General features: G+C 40.1%; 1 protein-coding gene across 5 annotated transcripts in view; it reads left to right on the top strand.

Annotated features, from left to right (window-relative positions):
• Positions 1-27091, top strand: part of cdc14ab (cell division cycle 14Ab) — a 77661-nt gene that overhangs the window by 4182 nt on the left and 46388 nt on the right. For 4 of the 5 annotated variants that reach the window (XM_088926654.1, XM_088926653.1, XM_088926652.1 and 1 more), the window contains exons 4-5: positions 7511-7603; positions 12747-12826. In XM_088926654.1, the coding sequence (XP_088782780.1) occupies positions 7511-7603; positions 12747-12826 (173 nt within the window). Of the gene's footprint in view, positions 1-1323; positions 1366-7510; positions 7604-12746; positions 12827-27091 lie in introns of all 5 variants that reach the window. The other variant, XM_088926655.1, reaches the window with a different exon arrangement.

Here is a 27091-nt window from a genome sequence, read left to right as displayed (position 1 = left end):
CATGTAGAGCCCCAATGCAGCAAGCTTCAGAGATCATCATTAAGTGATCTAAAGATTAGGAGCAATTTGTGTGTGACCTGTAAAGCAGGTGATTTGGTACCTTAATTGAGATATCATTTTGGATCAAAACCGTAAGTATCCTGCAGCCTTCAAGCGTACTCTTAATTGAACAGATTACTGGTTGAATTTGTCAGTAGCTACCAGGATACACGTCTCCAGAAATACTAAGTGACTGGGGCTCTCCAGGACCAGATGAGGAGCACTCTTTTTCCCTTGTGCATGCTGGTGTTGATGGTACATTAGAGCAGTTTAGCGACAGGGTGAGCTTCATTATGGAGTCAGACTTTACATTTCCATGCACAGAAATAGTTTTTTCTTCAGGTGCATTAAGATGATAGAAAATATAATTTAGGGTCCTGATCTTATTTTCTCTCTTAAGCTACTGTGTTGTGCTGAGTGGCCTCTTATCATATGTAACCCTGGTTATACTTTTATTTATAGGTGCAGAAAGATATCGTAGATATGAAACTCATTACCTGCTATGGTGTATATTGGATTTTACCTAAATAAGTTGAGCTTAAATCGGTTTTAGAACAGTTCTCCAAGCTCACAACCAGGTGCATGAAAAGACATGGCACAGGGATTCATCAAGTCTTCTGATGAAAGTCATTTCTTCCTGCAGCTCCTGGACTCTCTTTAAGGCCCATTTACTATGAATCCATCAATTAACACAAACAAAGCAGGACACAGCACACTGACTAGTAAACGCAGAGTTGCTTTTAGAGCATGAAGTAAACTGCTGAGAATCTCATAGCTCAATGAAACGTCAGCTGTACCATGGGTGGGATTAAATAGTATACACAATAGTTAGATTAGTTAAATAGTATATAATTAGTAATAGAAATAGTATGTACCATTAATTGGACCGGTACTAATTAATGTGCCATTGTAGTAGTGACACCTCTGCTCCGCTATCTTTGTGGTTGTTTCTCCTTCCCTAGAAACCACTCAGGGCAGACCTTAGCCCATGTAATGTCAGCATGCTCATCATGTGAATGTACTCGAGTAAGAGAGACCAGATGATGATCGTTCCCTTTTAAGATCACAAAAGCTGTTAAGCTGATTTGTACAAACTGACATTATGAAATAATTCTTCCCAGGCTATAGGTTGCTGAGACATTTCTTTATCCTTGTTAAACTAAGAGATTGGAAATACTGAGAATCAAGACTTGACTCCTTTAGCTCTGTTCTATTTTCTTACTGTGAGAAATGCAAAACAAAGTATATTGCATTAACAGCAGCTTTTCTTTTGTCTGACAGCAGATGTGTAGTTCTTTGGTGTATACTTGTTTGAGAATATTGAAGGTAAAAACGCAAGAGCATGGAGTTGTATTGGTGGAGCTGCACCCACTGCATCTGCATTGTTTTGTATAAGTTGCCATGGAGAGAGCATTCCTGTAATGTCACTGCTTGGGTTTGCATGTCGGTGTTTCTTTTTTTGATAAAGGGGAGGTAGTGACTCCAGCACTGATTGATCACATGTGATAGTGCACTGTATTTGAGAGCATCAAGTCACGCTGCTGTGCTGATAATGCCAGTCTTGCTTAATGAAGGCAATGTTAAGCAAACACTGTAACCATGGACAAGGCTGCTGCTTAAGATGTGTATTTTGATGGGTTTCCTGCTTCTTGCTTGCATGTTGGTTGCCCAGCTAAGCACTTCTCTCAGTGCTTGACTTATTTATTGTATAGGTCTGAGGGTCACCTAAAAGCAGTTAATAATAGTAAAAGTAATTAGTAGTGTGTTCAGCCATATCATAAGATCTGTGTTGTTTTGAAAATGCAGCAGTGTGAAAAATATTTTTTGATTTTTTTTTTTTAGAAAAAGGGAGTTTGAGTCATCTATGTGGATAATATCTGCTATATTGTTTCCCATTTTATTTTTTTTCTTTGTGTGCTCCTGAAGAGGAGTTAGACCTAAAGCGAGGACAGAGGGAAATGTGGTTCATTACTTTTTCATCCATTTAAAAAATAATGGGCTGGTAATTCTGATTTACTGACCAGTTTTACAACTAAAGATATGCCAGAAAAGCCCATTTGTACACCTCTTGTATTTCCATTTCCTTTTTTCTCTAAGACTGCAGAGGCCACTGTAATTCTGCAACTACTGAGAGTGTTTTTCTCTCTTTGCACTGGAGGGAAGTGTTTCAGAGATATAATTTCTTAAATAGTTTGTGCCATTAATTGTACCAGTACCAATTAATGTGGTTACTAGTTTGGTAACTCACTGGTGAGAAAGGCTACAAGTGAGAGAAGTCCATTCTGGTGATGATGATGTCCGTCTGGTGACGGAGAAGAATGCAAAGTTTTCTGCTTCAAAGAATTAAAATGTCCCCTTATGAACCCATACATTATATTTAAAAGATGGAACAGTGCTTTGCGGTACTGTTGAAATCTCTTGCTGTAGAATTAATATTTTTCTGTTGTGCTGTTTTTGGCTTTAGCAATTATTGTTATTTTCTCAAGTTCAATTTATCATGTTTAGAGATCCCTGCCCATGTCTTTGTCAATCTTGCCAAGTTTTAGTGGTCTGAGGACTTAACGCTGTCCATAACACTCATGACCTTCGCAAAATAGCACCACCAGCATTGAAATTTACAAGACAATGGATGAAGACACATTTATTTTCCCTATGTATGTTTCAGAAAAACCAAGAATTCCTGAAAAATAATGCAGGGTAATGAAATCCTGGAACTGTAAGATGACCTCCAAACAGTGCTGCAGTCACTGCTCCCAATACAGCACAATGAATGAACCTCAACTGTTTATCTATAAAATACTCACTGCTTCAGTCTGGATCAAGGCAAGCTGAATATGTCAAGAAAGCATGTGTCTAGATACTAATGCAGTGTTAATAAACATAAACTGAAAACCGAAGTATTTCATTTCAGAATATCACAATGAGGGGACTTCACTGCTACTGAAACCTGAGGGAGACTTACTGTAGGGTCAGGGAAGAGCCAGGCACAGGTTCGGCACAGCACAGGAGTGCTGCTTTCTCCATCTTTGCAAATGCAACTCTGTGTCCAGTTCTTCAGCTCTGGACTGCTGCCAGGAGAAGTGAAGAACATTGGGTCTGTGCACAGCGCTGGCTGGACTCTGAAGGGCTTGAGTTGAAACTGCCCATGCTGGTAGAGCTTGTTCTGCTGTTTCTTTCACTAAAGGCGAGGTTTTACTGGCTGCTGTCACACTCTTATAAAATGAACAATATGAACTTTCAGCTTACTTTAATTTCCTTTGTTTGGGGAATTTTTTACAAATATTCAAATGAGCCTCCCAGTGACAAAGAGAAGGCTGAAATTGTAACTCTTTGCCCTTTGACGGTGGTGGTTTGTCCAGATGCAGAGTTTGGTGTGTAGCAGCTGCACTTCTCTGCTTCACAAAGCATGTTCCAAGGGGGTGTTTGGAGGGAATTTCTTATGTATTATCTCCAAATCGTGCTTCAAAATGCAGCCACTGCAAAAATGAACAAAAGGTTTTTTCCCCCGTGTTTTGCATGTCTTTAATACTTTTAAATGGGTAGCAAAATACCTTTGATTTGCTGATGTCAGAATGCACGATGCCATGTTGTTTTTGCTGTTCGAATACCTTTAGTGAAAAACAGTTTCTGAAAGTCTGGTTACTGGGAATTGGACTGAGGAAAGGACTTGAGTGTTGTAGACAGACAGTGGGTAAACTTAGTCCTCTCACTGGCACTTCTCATTAAACACTGAGAACAGGTATTCAGAAATTGCCTTTTCCCTGGAAAACGTCATTTGCATTGTAGTTAAAAGAAGCAAGAAAGAGGTGTTCTTGACATGTTGTTACTGAAGTATAATATGGCAATACTCACTATTAACAAGCAGATCTAATTTGTCCACAAGAAATGTGCAAAACCAGCACTAAATCAACTGTGATCGTGGCATTATGCAGTAATAATTCCTTACACTTTTCTGACCCTCCACTCACAGCACTTTACAATTAATTTGGAGTTCCCTCCACCACAACCAATGTCTTGCACCCACCTGGATGATGCAACGGCAGCCAAAGTGCACTAGTACACTCACAACACATCAGCATCACATGAGGCGAGGGCTGGATATACATAAGCAGATATACTGTGAGCTGCTGAGTTGAAAGGACTAACTGGAAGGTGGAATCTGCAATCTGGCAAATAGTAGAGCTTTACTAAGAGGTGACCCTAATTCTGTCTGATAGAGTGTCTGTCCGTCCAATCCCTGTTCAGTTCCCTACTGGGAATGGACAAGGTTTACAGTGCATGTGCACGGAGCGCTGTGTGTTATAAAGTTGTTCACATCTGCTGGGTTTCAATTAAACCCAGACTATCAAACTAAGAAGTGTGATGCCCTATATGGGCTGATCCCTGCATTGCATTGTCCTGTGACATACTTGTCTGGTAGAGTTTGATCAAGCCCATAAATCTTTTGCTCATTATGCAGTGTCAGACCTGCTCTGTTACCACTTGCCTTCTCCACGTGGTAACTCTCCTCGTAGCAAAGGTGTGTTAACGTTGCTTCATAGCTGTCAGATTCCCCTCTCAGATCTTTCTAGTCAAGCTTCAGACCACTGGCCTCCCAGCCATTTAACAGACTGCATCAGGGCCAACAGAAGGTCTGGGATAAAGTCAGCTACATGCAAAGACAAACCTGGTTGCAAACAGAGTAGCAGCTGCTTTCTTCAGATGTTTTGATGATCCTTCTGTTTGCCAGGTACACTTTTACAAAGCCTTCATGCATATATTTATGGATTCATACCAATTAATTAACAGAGTGTTTTTATTAGGCACTACCAAAGGCTGCAAAAGTTTTACTAAAATAAAGGTACAGAAATACCTGGGTGGACAGGAATGACAGCTGGCTTCCTGCTATGTCATGCATGGATAAAGGAAATAACTTAGAATTTTTTCAAGCTGCTACCTGTAGACTTGCACCTGTTCACCCCTTCTTTTAAAGCTGGAATTTAACTTAAATCGTTTTTATTGAAGCTCAGATATCCTGACAACATTCTCCTTTTGGTTGTAACCTATTCAGAGGCTGTGGCTGTTTTGCACTGGTGCCATCAACTTCATGAAGGCAAAGACATTGTGTTTAAAGACATTTGCCAAATACTAATCATGTACAGCAGCCATATCACCCTGCAGCTCCCAACTGGCAACCCACTGGAGCTAAGCAGATGTGAGCCTGGTCAGTACTTGAATGGGAGACCTCCTGGAAAAAACTAAAGTTGCTGCTGAAAGAGGTATTAGAGGGGCCAGCAGGGGGCGCTCACCCTTCAGTCTGTGTGGGTCTTAATGCCCCAGTATAGTAATGGGGACACTGTACTGACTCGTGGTCGTTAAAAATCCCAGGATGTTTCTCGAAAAGAGTAGGAGTGTTACCCCAGCATCCCGGCCAAATTTCCCATTGGCCCTTACCAATCATGGCCTCCTAATAATCCCCATCTATGAATTGGCTTCATCACTCTGCTCTCCTCCCCACTAATAGCTGATGTGTGGTGAGCGTACTGGCACACTAAGGCTGCCCTCGCATCATCCAGGTGGCGGCTGCACATTGGTGGTGGTGGAGGGGAGTCCCCATTACCTGTAAAGCTCTTTGAATGGAGTTTACAGTAAAGTGCTGTATAAGTGTAAGGAAATATTATGAATGAATCATGTTTATAAAGAATGTACTGGAAGGCTTCATTCAAGAATTGCTTATAAGGGTAGAATGCATTCAATAACTTGAATAACATGAGAGCAATCCGTTTGGCTTATTTAACCCATTTGGTAGTAGTTAATTGATCCAAGGCTTTTATCCAGCTGTTTCTTGAAAGAAACCAGGATATGTGTTTCAACAACATAGCTGGGTAGCTTGTTCCATACTCCCACACCCCTTTGTGTGAATTATAAATAATACAGGGATACAGAGCAACCAATCTGAATGAAGCCTTTTTCAAGTCAGTGAGTAAGACCATCTGTACATCCATCAGCTGAGTGTGGTGCGGCCCGATTGAAGATCAGCATCTCCAAATCTGAGGTCTTGGAATCCTCTCCATGTGAGGGGGGAATAGCTGCTCCAGATGGAGGAGTTTAAGTACACCAGCGTCTTATTCATGAGTGAAGAAGTGAGGGATCATGAGATTGACCAGCACATTACCATGGTGGAGAAGTGGGAGCTGAGTTTGCAATCGCATTTTTCTAGTAGATTTATGTCCTTACCCTCACCTATGGTCATGGGTTTTGGGTAGTCACCTAAAGGAATGAGATTGCGGGTACAAGCAGAAGAAATGAGGTAGGGGTGTTGGGCTTACTCTCCGTGACCAGGTGAGGAGCTCGGCAATCTGGGAGGACCTTGGCATAGAGAAACTGCTCTTTTGGATCAAAAGGAGCCAGGTGAGGTGGTTTGGGTATCTGATAAGGATGTCCCCAGGTGCCTCCTACTGGCGGTGCACCAGACACGACCCACAGGGAAGAGACCCCTGGGCTGACCCAGGCTTGGGAGCGCTTGGGAATCCCCCAGGAGACTGTTGTTGGGCAAAGCGAAGTCTGGTCTCATCTGCTCAGCCTGTTACCACCATGATCCTCGACAAAATTCAGCTTTTCTTTCCTCCTCTTTTTATTCATATTCCAGTACTACTAGATATAATAGAGAATAGTATAATATATTATAATATAAAAGAGAAATAATGCCTTTAAAAATTGGACCACATCTAATCCTAATCAGGATTCTTTTATCATTTTCTTGGTGCTCATTGAACTACTGACTCCTGTCTTTACAAGAGGGTGGCATTTATGCTGGGACACTGTAATGCTGAAATATACACTGGCATAGGTGTTGTCAGACTTCCTTCTGGATTTTAAGGGTGACTAAATGACTATCTGAAGCTGAGGCATCACAGGTACAGGATGAAAATGAGCTGCAGTCATTCTTGGAGCTAGATATGTTGATATACTGGATCTAGTATATACTTGTATATACTAGATATGTTGATATACTTGTATAAAATATACATATAAGGGTTTTTGAAAAGCTTGAAACTAAATGTTGACACTTCTTGAAATCATGTTAAGTTCCAGCATAAACACCATATATAAGACATGTATTAAAATAACCAGTAAATATGTCTATATCGGACTTCCTTAATGTTGAAATTCAGATGCATTTTTTATATAAGGATATGTATAAAATATGTCTGTATTTTAACTAGTGTGTTTTAAAACATGAAAAGAATGTTCCTGTTTATCATAAAAAGAAAACGATCATCATATTGCTTTTCAGGGCACGGTGACTTCATTCTCTGTTTTTAAACGTCCAATGCTGCAGGATTTTTGCAATTAAAGGGCTTCACGTTTCATTATTGGGGTAATACAGCCACAGGTCATTCCTGCTGCATGATGGGAGGTTGACAGATGGGGAATAGTTATATTTGAACTGCAATGCACATCCAAACTTCTAACTTTGTTTTTCTTTAAGTCTTTCACACTGTCAAGGAAAAGGATTGTCCATTATACCAGCTTCGACCAACGGAAAAGGGCAGATGCAGCTGTTTTAATCGGTGCCTACGCGGTGAGTATATCTCTTGTTCCTCCCCTTTCATCTGTGTTGTGCAGTGCTTGTGGTGTTGTGTAATCCTTCTAGGTTACAATGAGGAACAGCTGAATATGCTTGTACTATCATTTTAGGAAGAGTGATAAAGATCTTTACTCTGGTTCTTCTATAATACGCAGTCTAAACAGCTGAGCTGATCCTGTGAAATGGCTCTACTGTAATCAAGTTCTCCCTCCACAAAGGAATGGGGAGTGAACATGTCTCTTTGTGTCCTCTGTTCTTTTAAATGGCCTGCCTTCATTAAAAGTTAAATATCACCATACTCATTGTTAGAGAGGTTCCTTTCAGCATTCTTCTGATTTCATGATGAGGGTCTATCGCTGAGTATAAATTTACATTTAATTATTTGCTGTATCTATTCCTTCCCTGTGGCTCTAGCACAGTGGCGTGATGTCCGTAGGAAAAAAATGTTCTTGTTAGAGCTGTGTTTGGTATGCATGACAAATCCAGTTTAACTTGAAAAATAGAGGGTTTAGAGGAACAGTTGAAATGTTGTATCTTCCTGTTGCAGCAGGAAAACACTTTAAGGTTGTCACAACATGGAACCATAATATCTCATTATAGGTGGCTTCTTGTCAGAGGTGATGTATGGAACTGGAGGATTGTAAAACTGCCCTTGAGTTTCTCCTGAGGTGTCTGTGGGTAGCAATTCTCAAAAGGATCTTTTTACAAGATATGACTCTCATTTCCCATGCATTCCATTCCCCCCTTTCATTCCTCATGGCTCCCTGGTGGAACATTGCCACTGAGTGTTTACTTTTTACTGTGGTTGCTATACTGTATGTGACTGTGTTCTTTGAAGTGACAGTGTGCACCAGAAGCCTATACAATATGAGACACCATTAGGTGCAGAGAGAGAGAGGGCACTTTTAAAATTATTCTGTAGGATGGTTCCTGTTTCTTCCAGCGGGGTGTTTGAATGGCCTGACTCCCTGTAATGCTGTGAAAACACTCATATTAACATCTGTTCCCAGTCTGCGGTAGACTACAGCCCAGGAGTGCTTGGTCTTTTTGCTTCTTCCGTTGTTTTTGGTATACAGTAGTGACCTCCTTTGTAGTGGAGCAGAATCGATTTCAGAATAAATCAAACCGCTGAAGAGACTGTTGAAAGGGAGTACAATGAATTGCAAGTGCAGGTAAAAAAAGGATGAGGCCAAGAGAGATGAAGTTAATTATACAGTCAAATGTGTCCATAACAATAATGGCAAAGTTCTTGGCAATTCAAGGAAAATAGCTCTAACTGATCTGATGTAATCAGTGGAGCACCACAGCAATCTGTACTAGGGACAATGTTCACCATTTAGAACACTGCTCTAGATGCTGGTATAGTTAATAACTTACACATGTTTGCAGATCATACCAAAACAGCAGGATCCACACATGTGAATGTAATTGTAATGCATTAGTAAGGCATACTTTAGAATAGTCTATACAGTTTGGTCACCATGTAGCAGAAGAGATTTTTCTACACTTGAATCAATCCATACAAGAGCAACCATATAAATTATGGAGTTTAAAGGAATGCACTACACTGACAGACTGAAGGAACTGCACCTTTTTAGTTTTGAACAGTTAAGATTACAAGGCGGCAAGCATTTGATATCTTTAAAGACAGCGAATTTCTTCAGAAGGGTCAGTGAAATATGAACCAGGCAGTGAATTTGGAAACTACATGAAAGTACATTTAAAACTGAGAACAGGAGGCACTTATTTACCTAAAGGGTTGTGGGAGTATGGAACAAACTGCTCAGCTGATACCCTGCCTTAGGGCTTTTCCCAGAAAGAATGCCCAGCTAGAAACAACTGTGAGTGCCTGTACAGTGGAGGAATTGCCTTAAATGACCTTATTTAACCAATAGAAAAAGTTAAGCATCTAGTTCTCATGCATATGCTAGTTTAATTCTAGGGTCAGCTATTTCAGACTGGTTCAGTGAGGAAGTCGTTGGAGATTACAGAAATAAATTAGGTGCAGAAATTAATTCTAGTAGTTGCTGTGTCACTGAAAATGACTCTTCACGTCCAGTAGTAGCCTGTGCAAACTAGACAGCCTTTGTTAGTTAGGCTGCTTCTTACTTGTACAATAAACCTATGATGTTCCATGTATAGAATACCAGTAAGAAACTGTGCCCTCCAGTATTTACATTACAGAGGATTTAATGGTCACTGGGGAATGGTTTAATCTGAGTTGGGGAAGCTGGTAAAATTAATCTCTGAGGTATTATCTTCTACTGAAGGGAGGAGGGCTATCTGAGAGATCAGCATTCATATCAGAGTGCAGGAATAAATCTTTTTCTCTGAAAGAGGAAGAAGTCCATAATTAAAACTTAATATGTACTGTAATACATAAACAAGCCCTAATCCTTCATCAAAAACTGGCTTTGACCTAGAAAAGTCATTTGGTCTTTGTTACTGCATAGTCTCTCTGTTGGCTGTAAGGCTGGTAGGCTCTAACCTGCAAACTAAAAGACCCTCCTGTGACTGAGATTCACAACTGTGTCTCGTACGTCCCACGCTGCTGAAGTGATTTGCTGTGCTGTTTGTGCATTTGAACTTATAAGAGGAAGGCTCGGTCTCTTTTCTCTTTCCCCGATCAGGAATGACTTGAAGAGCGCAGTGATTGTTCACCACTTCCCTTATTATTTTATGGATGTTGGCTACTTAATAGAGAGTGATCCATTAAGCAGAGTGGTGCCTTTTGGCTTTCTATGAATCCTGTGGCTGTGTAAAAAAACTTTAAGAAGCTGGACCTTGTGGAGGTATAGGTATGGTACTTTGCTTATGCAAATGTGGAAGTGACTTGTGAAGCAATCACTCTCCCACTGTCCATTTAGAGGGCTTTGGTGTTACGTCCAGATGGACATCAGGCTGTGCTGAGGTTTATTAAAGATTGATACCTCCATGCGTATTTGTTTTTAGTTTTGTTTTTTACCACTGCCCTGGTTTAGAAAGGGGATTATTCAACTTTTATTGAGCATCTGGCACTGGAATCCCACATTTCCTCTGGGTCACGTGCAGTCCAGACAATCTGAATAGCTCCCCTGCATTCCAGGCACAGCGTTTTAATACAGTCCTATTCAGCAGGATCTGATATTGCAATGGTAAATATTTTATGAGCAAGACAGAAATAACAAAGCTCTCCTCTTTCCATGACAGAACATTCTTCATGCACTGTTTCACGTATTCTGCTCTGCTCTCAAGGCAAACTTTTACAAGATGCATGGAAAAAGAAATGATGATCATAGAGCTTTTTCTCTGTTGTTAGCTTAAGTTGTTTACAAGGGGGTCAAATGATATGGGCTGTGGCTTGCAAAACATATGAGTCACTGAGCCCCGTTGAAAATAATATCTGATATTGGGCCACAGGTGTTTTGGGTAAATACAAACAATTTGTTTTTGGTTCTGGTAGGTTTATTTCCACTTAATTTAAGGTCTAAAGTTCAGCTGTGCTTTAGATCATGGAAAGACATTGGAATTCAGTGAGCCCATAGTAATGAAGTTTGAAGTTATTGTGTCTGTAGGTTTAAAAATGAACAAGTGTTCAAATTCTGTGATTAAACAAATGAACATAGATGTGGGATAAATAGTGGAACTGCAGTCTGTCTCATTGCTTTAACTCAAAGAAAACAGGAATGTGAAAATGATTTGAAATGATAATGATGGGTTCAGACTGTTTTCCACTGCTCATTTTCAAGCGCTAGTGGTTTTAGATTTTAAAATGTAGTACTAGGAACACTTTGTGATTGATCTAGGTCTTTCTCAGTGCATTTATGTTAGTCTTTGGCGAAATATGCCACCTGAATATCCTTTACCTCCTGGGAAAAACTAAGGTTGCTGCTGAAAGAGGTGTTAGTGGGGCCAGCAGGGGGCGCTCACCCTGCGGTCTGTACGGGTCCTAATGCCCCAGTATAGTGACAGGGACACTATACTGTAAACAGGTGCCGTCCTTCGGATGAGACATAAAACCAAGGTCCTGACTCTCTGTGGTCATTAAAAATCCCAGGGCGTTTCTCGAAAAGAGTAGGGGTGTAACCCCGGCGTCCTGGCAAAATTTCCCATTGGCCCTTACCAATCATGGCCTCCTAATAATCCCCATCTATGAATTGGCTTCATTACTCTGCTCTCCTCCCCACTGATAGCTGATGTGTGGTAAGCGTTCTGGCGCACTATGGCATCATCCAGGTAGATGCTGCATGTTGGTGGTGGCGGAGGGGAGTCCCCATTACCTGTAAAGTGCTTTGAGTGGAGTGTCCAGAAAAGCGCTATATATGTGTAAGCAATTATTATTATTATTATTATTATTATTATTATTATTATTATTATTTTTATTTATTTACATTGATGAGTGTGCTCACATATGGGTTTCATTTCTGAGAATGGGTGTTTGTTGTTGACTCTGACCAGAAATGGTGCGCTGTGTAAAAAGCCTCATGATTGTGTGTGGAATGGATTCCAGTGTTCTGCCGTGTGTTGAAGATGCAGGGTTTTTATAGTTTGTCAGTCCTAAGTAGTATGGATGTGGTACAGATCTGATCTCGCCTATGTAGGAGAAGTTTGCTAGGGCTGCTGCTTCTTCAGGGTTGTCTCAGAAATTCATTTTTTACTTAGTAATTATTTTTTGTGCTGTAGTCTTTCAGGCTTCCCACAAACCTTACTTTTGAGCTTTTATTGTCATGGGTCATCACTATCTCCCAACCCAACTGGTGGAATTTGGTTAACCAGAAAACACTGACCTGCTTCTTAACAGCTGTCACCCACTGCAGTGATCTTTCACAACTCGGATCACATTCTGCAGTGTGTCTTGTAGTGTTATATTTAAAACAATTCTGACACCAGTGTACCATGTCCTTTTGAAATAAAATCTCAATTTTAGGAGAAGACATTACATTTGATAGGTAAATTAAAGTAACATTTTCTACCACTGTTTAAAATCAGTCAACTGCAGTTACATCAGTTCTGCATCATTAATTATGTCTTCTTGTCTGCAGAATCCTTCAGTGTGCAGTGTGTTCCCAACTATGCTGTATCATTACTGTGGGTTCTCTTGGATCAGTGGACTGTGAGAAGTATGCTAATGCTTGTTGTTCATTCTTGTTGGTTTTAGGTTATCTACCTAAAGAAAACTCCAGAAGAGGCATACAGAGCCCTTGTCTCTGGGTCCAATCCATCATACCTACCATTTAGGTAAGAATCTGAAGGCTTTTTGCTTTGTAATAAGATAAGATCACTTTATTGCCTGTATACAGTTTCTTGTATAAGGAATTTCTTTTCGCATACCCCAACTTGCTCTCCATGAGACACACAGACAGGAAGAGAAGCTTGGGGTCAGAGCACAGGATCAGCCATTTATATGGCGCCCCTGGAACAGATGGGGTTAAGGGCCTTGCTCAGGGGCCAAACAGAGTAGGATTCCTCTGCCGGCCACAGGATACGAACCGGCAACCTTCCAGCCACAGGTGCAGATCCTTAGCCACTGAGCCACCGTACCACAATACTATTAAATCCTGAAACTTCTGGCTGTGAAAAATGTGAAGGCAGCCTAAAAGGAATATGCAAGGTTCTGTCAGGAACAGGTACGGTGGGAGATGCAGTCCTCTTCACTTTATTATTGTGCGGATTGGACTTATGATGAGATTCACTAGGAGAGGAAAAAGAGTCCCGTAAATCTGTTTTACTGCTGTGTGTTCAGCTGGTCTGTAATGTCATTTTAACTAGCTAGAGTCCTCTGGTATACAATTGCATGTTCAAATCTCAGCTCACAAATTGGAAAGACACCCAGCAAGAATGAGAATGTATAGGTAGACTCCTCTGACCACTTTCAAGCTGCTCAGCTAAGTGCTAAGTGCTATTGCCCATTATGGTCAGCTGGAGACATGTTTGAGAGTCGAACCTACACTTGGGCAAGCTCGTTCCCTGGTTGAACCGCTCTGAAGCTCTGACCCAGGAAGGATTACAAGGTTGCACCCTAAACAGTTTATTGTTGGATACAACTTTGATATATTGGAAAAAAAATGGAAATACAAGACTGGTGGGACAATGCAACTCTCAGCTTATGCAAAATATGCCACGCTTTCTGCCCAGGTCTACACACCAGTCCCAAGTCCCTCATCCCTGGCCTTGAAGGCTGCAAACCTGCTATTGAACCTCTATAGGTCTGTGGCTCCTCGGCCAGACAATGCTAGCAGGTAACAGGTCATACAAGATCGGAGCCAGATACAACTTTATATCTGATCTTGCTTTTGGGATAATTGATCTCGTAGTTCATAACCAATATCTGCTCTTGATTAAACTCGCAGCTTCACTGTACATTTGAGTTTGATTTTTTTCTTATCATCCAAGAAGGCATTGTTAAAGTGGTTGACCTATGCTCCTCATGGGGAAAAAAGGTAATGGAAAATGTTATTTTAAATTACAACATTATAACCATAACAAACATGTATCCCGCCTAGCCTGAGTGTGAGAACCAAGGTGATTTTCAAAGGTTTTTGCTTTTGAGCAAAATTTGAATTTTATTTTCTGAAATTAACCGTTAATGCTCGAAGGTACAAAGAACAAATGTAACATCAGCCGATACAGATTATTATATTATTAAATCAGATTAAATGAAATGTCATTTTTGGCAGATAAATCATTTGAATGTTGTTTAGGGATAGAAAAACTGGAGCAAATGTCTTTGAAGTGGAGCAAAACTGAAAATGTGAAAAAAGCCACTGTGCCAAAGAGATGCAGTGTTAACAATCCCAGATGATCATTCTCCTTTCTGTGTTGCTGGGTGAAGTGTTTGGAGATGGCAGACTGTGTGTGTGTTTGGTAGGCCATCGCAGAGCCTACTTCCTGGGATCTGAGCCTTCTGTGAAGGTAAAGTCTACAGCTGCATAGCCTGGTCCCTGATTGACCAGGTGCTTGTTAATGTCACTTGCTCTACGAACAACATGATTTACCTGTCAGCTTTCCCCCTTGACCACTGGGATCTGTTTGTTGGAGTTTAAAACGAGCAGGCTGTATTCTCAGGGGTGCTGAATGTCACAGTCTCACTCCTCTTATCCTTGTGACATTCACATAATCCGTCTTTCTGGACTGAAATAAAATACCTGTCCTGCTGTGATTCATTCACTTTAATGGGATTGAGCTGTGTTTGTATGCACACTCACTTGGTTGGAGATGTAATTGTGATTAGCATTATACTTCACTTACAGACATACATTTAAAAGGTTTGTAGATGTGCTCTCTCTAGTTTAGAATATAGATGGTGAATGGGATAGAGCTATAATTTCTTTCCTAGAGCTGTGGATTGTTGTATGATAAAGCAACTTTCTTAGCCACACAGTCTTGTGAGTACACATTAATTCTGCTCCTTGGGGATCTTTCCATTGCAAATGTACTATCAAGTGAGGTACAGTTTCATTCTCAAATATCAAAGTGGAAAGAAACCTCCTGCATTTTACCTGGCTTTTTTAGCCTATTTTGGGTCCAGTTCTGCTTGAAATGATACCAGTCCCTTTCAGAAGGGCTCATTTCAGAGGGATATTAATGCTGCCATTAAAGCCTTATTTAAAAAAGACAAAGATCCCACGCTTTGTTATTTCTCTATCTCTGTGATTTTCCCCTGACCTCAAACTATTTGCTAAGGTGCTCGTAAAGGACCTGTTGTTTGTGATACTGTCCACTGGCACCTTCACCTTATACACACATCTTCTCACTGCCACTCTGCATTGTCTTGCACTGCCAAGGCTTTTAACTGAGTTCCTGTTTAGATCACATGGGATTGGGTTCAGATTTCTTCAGTACAGTTCAAATTTTACATGCCCCAACAGTCATGGTGTTAAACTGCATGTGCTATTCACAGTTCGCTGTTGCCAGGGGCACTTTTTGGGGGTGCCGACATTCCCATCTGCTTTGTGCCCTGTGTTGGGAACTGACTGAAGTTGTCCAATCTACTGTTTCTATTCCTGTTACTGTCCACATACATGGTCAGCATTGCTTCAGTCTATAGGGATGATACTTTGTTATACAGTATATAGAGTATTCCCTCTACCTGCCTCATCTGCTAGATGTTTTTGATTATCATGGTGCTCATGGTGCAATCTGATGAGCTAGGCTAACATCTGAGATAGTGGTATTGAGATGTACACACAGTTCGCCATCACAGGAAACAACAATTTCGTTTCACAAGTGGTCTTGGACAAGGTCATGTCTCCATAATAAAATGTGTTTTCTTGCTTTATTTCTTTTTACATCTATGATTCCCTTTTCTCCCTCTTTAGAATTATTGACCTTGTTTACAGAATCAAATTTCTAAATTTATAGAGAAAAGAATGTGACCTCATATTAAATTCCCCAATATGCAGAAAGAAATCTGAAGGGGGCTTAGCTCTATCACATTTTATTTTGACTCCTTCATTTTGCAAACAAAAATGCTGTATCTTAGTTTCCACTTGAAGAAAGTCCATTTTGACCACATAGATGTCAAGATTTAATGTAAACTTGTATCACTTTTAGACACTGTAGATTCCATTTTGGACCAATAATCACATACTGTAGTTAAACTTGGGCTTTTAGTGAAACGATTCATGAATTGTAAGAAAGCATAGCATTTGCCCTCTCCTGTGTTCCATCATCATCAACTCTTTGCTGGTAATTCCTGTTTCTCTGTCTCTTCTTGGATGATAAAGCGATTCAATTTCTAGTGGAAATTTTTTATTTTATATCCTTTGCTTATAGCAGGATTTGCAATCTTGATACAAAATTCCTTTCATTTTGAAATGTAAGCCTATATGTCCCCTGAGGGGTGAAGTAAAACTAAAACTTTCTTCACAAAGACTCCTTTAGGTGCTGTGACATGAAGTTTGCCTCCTGTGTGCACTCTGTAGTATACTTTAAGCATGTTCTAAAAGTGGCTGTGTCCAAGAGTGGTTAAGTTTTGGAACATTTTCTCATTCTTTGTCCACTGTTCTACACAAGGGTGTTCCTTGGTCTTGTCTGGTGCTCTTGTTAAATAAGGGCTCCAGACTGAGCCTTGTGTAGCAACAGAAACTGATATAATGTGTTGGTGTGACCCCTGACTTTGAGCTGTCTTGATAGGCTTAGTACAGAGGTGGGACAGGTAGAGGGTGCTACCTGGTCTAAAACACATAATACACATAATATAATTAACAAAATAGTTATGTTAGGGGTCCATTGTTAGGTCATTTGGTGTGGAAGACTACTGATGACCATGGGGCGATGCTTAAAAATTGTTCTGTTCATGAAATAAAGAATAATTTGATTCACAAAAATAAATAAAAAATTACGATGGAATAGTATTTCATAGACTGCATAAATAGGCCTGAAATTCAAAAATGTAAAAGCAATACACTGAAAAGATATTGGAAATGCAAAGAGTTGTTTAGTACAATGTCAGTAAAAGAACAGTTAAAGATCCTTCTGATCCACAGTATATCAGCAAATTAGATTATGATATAGTTAGCAAACTAAGTTTGCAGGTGATACAAGAGGGTATCAGGAAGAGAGAAATATGACAAGGGAATTATACACAGACACATAATCTTGGATTGGGGAGATATTTGGGAAGATTGAAAGTGAAAGTAAAAAAAGTTAAAAGTAAGCCGAGCAGGAAGTAGGAACATTACACTTTTTCCTATGGGGTTGTTTTACTCTGCTTGAAAATGCATGTGAAAAGGATCTGGAACAGAATGCTTGTGTACAGAGCAAAAAGTATAGAGTATAAATCAAGGGGTGTTCGGCTCAAGCTTTATAATACACCAATGAGATCTCATTAAAACTATTGTGTTCAGTGTCAGTCACCATATCACAAGAACTCTATGACTTCAGACGTGTTCCAAAAGCAATCAGAGGGATTACTGATCTCATGGTATTGTTGTATAAATGACACAGTAAGGAGATAAATATCTGTAATGTAAAACAATGAAGATTTAAAGGAGGCTTGATACAAGTTAATAAAACTCTTAAGGGGTAGAGCCTCAACCAAGGAAGCTGTTTTGCACTTAGTAGTAAATCAAGAACAAAGGGTCACTTAAACTAAAAGGTGATTCGTTTAGGGCTGAAAATAGGAAACACTTCTTGCACATAAAGTTTTTTCAACAAGTGGTTAAGGCCCCAATTCTGGGCACTTTAAGAAAAGATTGAACAAAACTTTAGATTAAATCGGGTACTAAAATACCAAATAAGTAAGAAAAATTATGTTCTTTAGATTGGTGCTGAATGTTCTATGTTTATCCAGGTCAAAGTGGCACCAGTATCTCAGGGGGCGAGCAGCTTGTGCACATGGGCATGGTCTCCACGAAGTGGTTTAAGTTGCAGTGTGAGGCATGATGCCCATCATCTGTAGAAAAATTAGCAAATACAGGGCATAAAACCACGGGGTGGGGGTGTGCTGTTGCTGACTGAGGATACAAGCTCCAGTGTAAATCTAATTCCTCCAAATGTGCCTCTGAAGTTGCAAAGGTTCATCAAGCCTTGAACCATTTTTATCTGATCCAACAAGCTACCTTTTTTTTCTTGAGTGTGGGGTTTTTTGGATAATAGAACAGGGTGAACACCTCTGGTGGTTGATCATTTTGGTGTGTGACTTTGCCAGTAATCTTCACCCACACAGGAACTGCAGCTCTTGCTGTGTCATGTTTCTGTGGGCGCACTTCACACCAGATCTGTTTGAGACTGATTTGGGGATTCTAGCCAGCTGCTTCTGTTTTTTTTAAATTAAGTACAGTTGTCCAAAGGAAGGCCAGTGGTTTAATTTCTTTCATTGACTAAAATACATCCTGCACCAGTTTGAATGCAACAAGTACATCAGACAGCAGTACTGTTCCAGAGGTACAGATGTGGAGTAATGTAGAGATGGAGGGGTACTACTGTATATATGTTTAAATATGGCTAAAGCACTAACATTTTGTTAGTAATTTGTGCTTGTGTAGAAAGTGCATGGCAATGACATTTATTACAAATGGGGTATGGTTTATTATAGTTCAAAAGGCAAAAATGCAACTTGGTCACTAAATGAACACTACAAAACGTCTCTTGGATCTCGTGTTCTCATTTGAAAGTGCTGCATGTGCGGAGGGGAAGATGATGATCCCTGAGTAATTTAAGAATTCATGAAGAAACGCAGGGCCAATGGGCAAAGTTTAGCAGGAGAAAACCTGTGCCATGTTGTTTTGATTCTCTATTTTATTCTAACCTTTGCAAAGCGGGTGCAGGGCCAAATTAAAACATGACTTGATATGGTGAGGAAAATCTACAAGTATGGCAACAGTAAGTGCTGACACACACTTTCTGCCTCACCTGGGTGAGCAGCAGGGCATGCTGGGCAGCCAGTCCCATTTCACAGGGTGGCATTTATTGTGCAGGGAAAGCAGCGTCTTCACTCTCTTTTTCCCTGGGTTTTTTCTGCCTTTGTAGTATAGTAATTGTGAATTGATCCCAGATTTCTTGGAAAAACTTTGCACAGAAAAAAATAATTGAATTCTACTGTGCTTTCAAAATTAAAAAATGCTGTTTTGCATATTCAGTACTTTTCACAGCAAAGTCTAGTCATTTACCCCACTTCCACGGCCAATTTTACCACGCTCTTTTAACACGTTGGATTTGCGCTTCTTGTTGCGTAAGCTTGGAAATGTACTAAGGGCTGTGTCAGTGCTTGTGTGGGAGTGAATGACTTTGCTGCTGTGTGGAAAGGCGTTGCTGCTCTAATTGGGTCCTTGAGTCGGTTTCATTAGGCGGCCTTAATCTGAGAAGGGGAGTGCCTCGCTTGATATGATGTGGTACATTCCTCTAGCAGGCACTTGTAATAAATAAATGATATGAACCCTACACTAGCAGAGCTGAATTATTATGGATAAACTATGGTATGATTTATTTATTCTGCCCAAAATAAGCTGCTCTTCGCTTTTACAGTTCCTGAAGAAGGCAGGAAAATGTTCAAAGAACATTCTCTAAATAAATCACTTTCTCTAAATAAATCAGCAGTTGAAATCTGATTTAAAATCTTGCTCGCAGGTTTTTTATTGAATCACTGTGATCTAACAGTAGGTTCCTTTCAATATACCACTAATTGAAACAGGTTATGAAGGTGCATGTCAGTTGTTGTTTGAATGAGAACGATTTTGTTTGGAGGTACTGAGGTCAGTTTCAAGGGGTTGTCTGCATTTTCTGGGGTATAATGGGGCTGGATGGAGCCTTGCACAGAGAAACCGATAACACTTCAATTGATTCTTTCCAGGATTTTTATGTGCTCTTGTCAAATCTGTGCCAATGAAGTGGAAAATTAACTATATTTCATCTCAGTTCTGCTATTTTTTAGGAATTTATTCTGAATGAATACAGTAAGGTAGCAGATTAACATGTCTGACACCTGAAACTGAAATTTCTCAATTGCTCTGCAATAGGAATGTGAGAAGTGGGAATTCTCTGAGGCTGCACACTAGGATCCTGCCTTTGAAATTGTCATCTTGGTTGCAGTCATACTTAATCTCTGAGTACACTGGAATACACCATCACAGGTCACTCAGAGCCCTTCTGTATCTCAGTGGCGAGATGCCACATGTTGATGACAGTATGCTGAGCAGTAGGAGCTCAGGTCTATAAAGGTTATTCTCACAAGCTTCCTCATATTTTAATCCCTCTGTTAAAATACCAGGGATGCTCTCATCATTAAAACTGACCGTATCTCAGTTGTGGGACCATTATTGTTTGCAGAATACAGGATTCGTTCCCATTTATTTCTCCCTGTGCTACATTAGTAGTGCTAAAATAAGCCTTAGTGCTTATATTACCCTCTAATAATTGAAGAGCCATTATAGAGGTAGATGTCCTCTTCTGAAAACATTAGTTGGTGGGTAACTAAGAACAAACATAGAACAAAACTAAAGCAAATACAGATGCACATTCTGAAGGTCTGGGCGATATTTACAGTTTAATGTTTGAATTTAACAATTTTGAATTTGTAAACTTTACAGATTAGAGCTAAGCATATTCACATACCCAGTTCTCGGCATGACCACATTAAACAATGGTCTAGAAATCCTGAATCGCAGAGGGAAGTTATATATATATAAAGTAAATCAAGGTGGAAGCAGGCAAGGAGCTTCAAATTTGGACAACAAGTTCAAACCTATAGCTTCAGTCAGAAAGATGTAAGAAGAAAAAAACTTCTTCACAGACTCTACAGTGGTAGGCTGGCCACCTCAGTGACTCCCGAAGGCCTGAAGACTCTGAGCTGAAACAAATCTATGTGTTGGCACATATTAAAGACCTCTGACGTACAGGAAGATTAGCCTTCCTAAGCCCCCTAGTGTGAGAAAAAAATGTGCCTCTTTCATACCACAATACTCAGACACTCTCTTCTTCCACACAGAACCAAGAACCACCTGCAGGGCCTAAAAGAAACTATTTGTTTTTGTTTTCTCACAGGGCTTTGGGAATCATAGTTCATCTCCTTTTAGTAAGAAAGGAAGTGGAGAAGATTTTGAGATTAAGTCATCCTGTTCTAATATTTTTATTTATATTTGTAATTTAGCTCTATGTCTTTGATTCTAATGATCTATGAGTAAGATAAGATAAGATAACTTTATAAGCCATATACAATTTCTTGCATTAGGAATTCATCTTTTTCACATACCTCAGCTTGCTCTCCATGAGAGACACAGACAGGGAGAGGAGCTTGGGGTCAGAGCGCAGGGTCAGCCATTGTACACCACCCCTGGAGCAGTTGGGGCTCAGGGGCCCAAAGGAGTAGGATTCCTCTGCCGTCCTCTGCGGGATTTGAACCGGCAACCTTCCAGCCACAGACGCAGATCCTTAGCCACAGTGCCACCTCTCCTCCCCAAAAATGTACAAAAAAGCATTTCAGTTTTTGTTTGCGAATCTTACTTTATTGTGAATATCAGGTTTATTAATGATGGGTAACAAACGATGCTGAAAATAAAAAGCCTACAGTGGGACGTTCAAGCTGTCAGGGAGGCATTCTATAGGTTTTAGAGTAGCTTTTCACAAGAATGTCCTTGAGACCTTTGTATGTTTTTTTTTTTTCTGGCAATGCATTGTAACCAAACAGATGCCCATCTCTGCTTTTCATTGTTTTGAGATTTACAACACACTGTGGACTAGAGTTGCAACACAGGCTATTCATAATCGCTGTTTGGGCAAGTCTCAACCTGCTGTCTTTGTCATTGTTAAACCTGCATTTGCAATCTTAGCGACGTCTCCAATGTCTGAAGCGATCCGTACACAGTGTTCCACTCACTCTGTTTGAGCCACGTGATTGTTGTAGTTCAACTAGCAGCTCACTCTTCTGTGGGACTTATCTGCTAATAATACAGAGAAATGTGATTAAATAGCATTAAATAGGTTTCCCCCTCCTATCTTCTTTAATTGTGAGAGTTTGGAATATACGCTTAATTGACTAGCTCAGTTCTCCTTTCCTTTATGCAGACCATATTTATATTTAGACTGGCATATGAAAAGCCTGAATAATGATACACCTTTGTTAAATCTGACCTGCATTTGATGCCCCTGGATCCCCGGGTGAAGAGTTTAACATAAACAGTATCTAATGGATGTGACGTTTATCAGCCATCAGCTTCTGGGCCAAGTATTTGCTCTCTCAATGCTGGGACTCTGCTGTTCACTCCTAGCTGCGTTACTTTTCCGACTTTGCCCATAACTCTGCCTCAATTCTTTATGCTCTTCAATGGCAACCAGTACCATTTACTTGATATCATACTTCATCCCATTCATTAGCTCCAGTACCTCTACTAGACTCTTTTGTTATATTCCTTGTTGTCACTCTGCTCCCTCTTGTGATCATTCTTGTCCTTTGTGCCAATGTGGAGGAACCAAATACCCGATGTTTCACAAACTGGGAAGAGCTTTCTTGTGTCTGCATCATAGAACACCTCCTTAATGTCTCACTATCCACTTGCCCCCGTACTTGCCTCTTCTTATTCTTATTCTTATTTTAGTTGGTGGCTTTAATCTGTGCAGAGGAGTACAGTTGTCTCATCTCAGAGAAAAGCAGTATCGAATGCCAGCTCTTCATCATGTTTTCACTGGCATGGGATTAGTAGAGATCTGTGCTGTTGATACTCTTCTCCTAGTAATTATCGACCTGTTACCGGGGAGTAAATGAGTTTGAAGTAGGAAGGACTGCACTCGGCAGATATCCAGTGAAAGAAACAATGTGTTTCTTCCTAGTATGTCTGCTGAAAATGACTGCCATCATTTGAACTCGAGGTTAGTGAAGCCTGGCACTAATTTCATAATGTTTAATTAAAAATGTATAACAAAGGAGAGGGAGGTTGTTGAACAGGTGTTTTTAGAAGAGGAGCAGGCAGCTATTGTGACAGACTGAAAGGCGGTCTACACACATGAGCGGAGCAGCTTGCGGTCTGTAATAAGTCAATAAATAACATGTTTTGGTGAAATACAATGTAAAATATTTTAAAATAAAATACACCAAAGAACACCAAACCAGGGTTCTGCGAAATATTATAGTGATCATCCAATGACTTCTTTGAAAACTATTGATTATATTGTAAACAAATTTCATTGGAAGAGCAGCGGTAATAGAAATAGATACTTATATAGTCTGAATTTTGATTTGTGTACTATCTATCTATCGATCAGTAGTCTGTATACAGAAACATTGGTGAAGACTAGTACTGGTATAGTCTTTGGTTAGAAAGTCAACAGAATGATTGTAACTAGTTCTGCGCCAATTGAACTATGAAACTGCAGAATACTGAGTTTTTACAAAGTACACAGAAGCTGGGCTTGGCAAACAGGTGGAATGTGGAAGTCAACCGATTAAGAACTGTTCAGCACAAATGAGGAAATCAGTCTCTCTGGACAAACCTGTGTTAGGAATCTGTGACGCTAGTGCTCTAGATTGTCAAGGCAGTCTTGCACATACTTCTGCTGGGAATGTTACCTTTGTTGTGTTCATTCCCTCTTCACTCCCTTCACCCCTCTGGGAGGTTGCTGAAGTGTTGCACAGGGCTGTGATCTAACCATATGTGATTACAAAGGTTCTGCAGTGATATTGTTTAAAGGATGGTGGTTTTACTTTTCCGTCCTTCTACCTTCTACACTCAGGAGCCAGTTTTGGATGAATGTCTTCGAAGAACAAAAAGTGATTGGTTTGTAATGTAGGAGGGAAACGTTTTTAGCCTTCTTTTAAGTGGAACCAAAGGGAACTACTCTCACTCGATTGCTACTGCTGACAGTAGGCTTTGCCTAATTCTAAGAGTGACACACTTCTAACAACTAAATGCAAAAATGACATGAAGCTGATACATTTTTACAGGAGACAGTGATACATTTCAGACCAAACAGTTACTCTCAAAATTCGTTGTCAGTGGATTTAAACTTTTTAGGCCAAATAAATATTTCAGTGTTGAGTTGTGTCAAAAGTGACTTATTCCTATGCCTTATGAGTTTCTTGATCTCTGGGATTTCTAGGTCCACTGACGTATAGCTTTTCATTTCTCTGCCTTCATACTTTGGAAATCACAGTGGCCGAGAGAGCCAGTTACTGGGGCTGTGAAAATTTGCTGCTTTGGTCATATTCTTGGGCAACAATGTCTCATTATTCTCTCTCTGTGGAAGTAGTGGCCGATCGTGGCTCTCACTACAGTGAGCACATTGTCTCTTCGGGTTTCAGGACTTTCTCAAGGTTTCCCTGGCAACCAGGCCTCTGCTCTTGGTTGTTTTGCATCTCAGTGGACAGCCTGCCTGGAGTTGGGCAGGGTGGACACTATGGGGAATATCCACTGCAGGGCCTGCAGTCTCCTCGAACTGCTGTATGTTAAGTTTGTGAAGAGTGAACAGTCAGGCCTTTGGATTTTTATCCTGTAATGTTATAAGCCTCTTTTTTATTATTAGGATAATCCATTTCCTTCACATCAAGTTCTTTGATAGTTTGCTAAGGGACATCCTAGTCACATTAAGTTGATGTAGTAATTTACCACAAAAAGAGTTACGATGTTCTTGTAATATTGTGTATGTATTGTAATTTTCCTTAAGAAAGTCTGCAGTATTCCTTTTATACTTTTCTGTAGCAAAACCCAAGCAAGCTAGATGGTCTAAATAGGTCATTATATTTTCTCATTTTTCCTATAATTCTGTTGTAAGCCTGTGGTCATTTATGTTGTACTTAATGGTTAGAACATGTTTTTATGAGGCTCTGGAAGAGCAGGAAGATCTTTACTGCAGAATGAGCCTTTAAGTTAAATAATTTATTAAAAATGTTGCAGAAAGTATGAGATGTTGCTTGACAAAAACACCCACCTGGGTTTACCAAAGATATATTATTTGTTGGGGCAACACAGTGACTTTTTTTTTAGGTATTTTGTATTTTATGGGCTGGTAATCTGCACTGAGATGTAATGTTTACATAGTGTTTCTGAAAAAATCTATATTTTTTGTTTTTCTACCGATGTCCCATATCTACTGTAGATAGAGCCCCGATTCTTGTGTTAGAGCTTTTGTTTTGTAGACATGCTTTACCTCAGGTGATCTGTGAGTCTTAATCTGGGTTTGGAAAGATTAGAAATCAAGTTTAGAAGTTCTGCTCTTTATAGCCTATGGCCTATATTGGGCTGCTGTGGCCTGAGATGCCCGGAGGAAAGGCTAGGGTGGAGAGCAATAGCCTGGTGTTAGAATTAAAACTGATCTGGTCATGATTAAACATGCCAGTCATTTTCAAGGCCAGCAAGAGTTGTTTGCTCTTGCTAATCCCAGGTTTTTTTTTATGGAGTGATTAGGTAAGAGGCGAGAGACTGTTAGCACTCCCTGCTTGACAGCAGCACTCAACAGCTTTTGAAGCAATTTCACAAACTCAGTAGCACCTTCCAGCTCATTTCCTGCCAGTCCATTTCTTCTATTCTTGAAATGAATACGGTAAAATAAGGGATGAATTTGTTATAACAATTAAATGGAATAGAAAGTAAAAAGATGTTGGGAGTTTATGCTTTTTAATGTTGGTAGACCTGGATCTTAAATGATGCGCTTTCTTTGTAGTAGGTCTCTTGTGATTATGCCATCCACCCACTCTGGTGTTGTTTCCTGTGGTTTGTTTCCAGTTCTGGTAGTTGCCAAACTAAAGGAGGGAGGGGTGGTGGGTACCTCTATTAAAATATGATGCGAGAGGCCCCACCACAGAAAGCAAAAAGCTGGCAAAACAATGAAACGGCAAGTGTAAATTATAAAACACTCCTGGGGACACGCATTTACTTTTAACTATTTCCATATTACAAATTGCTCTCGGATGTGCTTCTTCACATTTTGCTTGAAAGGTCTTAATGTTGTAGATTGGCAGTAAGACAGGCAGCCTAAATAAAATGGCGCAATGTGAGCACAGAATCTGATTAATTTGATGGAGCCAAACAGCATTATCTTTTAAATGTAAAAGTACCATTTTTAATTTGCATTTCAAAATCTTATCGGATATACAAATTTAGCACTTGCTTCGGGTCACATTCTTTGGAATTTAATTCAACATAGCTGTGAAATCTTAAGTACTCTGGCAAATGGATGGAACAAATAGGCTCCAGACAGAGGGATCTCTGGAGAAAAGGGACGGGCAAGGCAGACTTGGTTGGTCCTTTCAGTTTCTGGATTTAATCAAGCTGCATTCACATACATCTGTGATAACATGTAATATAACAAAGATTAAAAGCTGTTAAAAACAAAATGTTACTTGATGTACTGAATAATAGAAATAAAAATGAACTTGGGTAGCACATTCTTATTCGCCTGAGCTGACGCCTGTCCTGAAAACAGTGCTGTCATGTGCGTTGGGTAATACTTTCCTTTAGGCAGGGAGAGGATTGGTGTAAATGGCCTTGAAGTAACTGTAATTGCTCTGAAATGCCCTACGACCTGAAGTCTTCCCTTGTTATCCTTTACCGCTGGGAGCTGTGTATTTAATACTGCAGCTCCTGTCAGAGAAAAAGAACAACTGAGTACAGACTTTGCAGAATCCCCAGCACTTAACAAAGTCAAAGTCTTTTGGGGCCACCGTGGTCATGAGTCTTCTGCAGTGATGAAACTTTCATTCTGTAGTGTAAAGTTGACATGTGCTGTGCTTTTAACAGTCTGTGACAGCCATGGCAGTTTTTAAATAAAGTGAGTTTAATAAAAGATGGCCTTTTTTAGAATGTCCAGACCCGTATAATTGATAATGTGGCATGGCTGTCATTTTCATAGGTCTGCCAGTAGAAGGCGCACATTAGGGTACCCGAGACTTGTAGTTCTCTTTAGTGTAATCTTATTAATTATATAATTGAACAATTGGCCAGTACGTATTCTCTCATGGGTGTAATTTGGTGGAGTGCGCAATTTCACATGGATTGAATTGGTGGGTTGTGTATGTAAGGTTATCCCTGAGTGGATGAAGTAGTATTTCTCTCTGGGGATGGCGAGATTGGGTGG

This window comes from Atractosteus spatula, chromosome 11 (genome assembly GCF_055471065.1).
Source record: "Atractosteus spatula isolate fAtrSpa1 chromosome 11, fAtrSpa1.hap1, whole genome shotgun sequence".
Taxonomy (NCBI): Eukaryota; Metazoa; Chordata; class Actinopteri; order Semionotiformes; family Lepisosteidae; genus Atractosteus; species Atractosteus spatula.
Note: the sequence above shows the minus strand (reverse complement) of the source record. Positions and strands in the feature narration are given on the sequence as shown.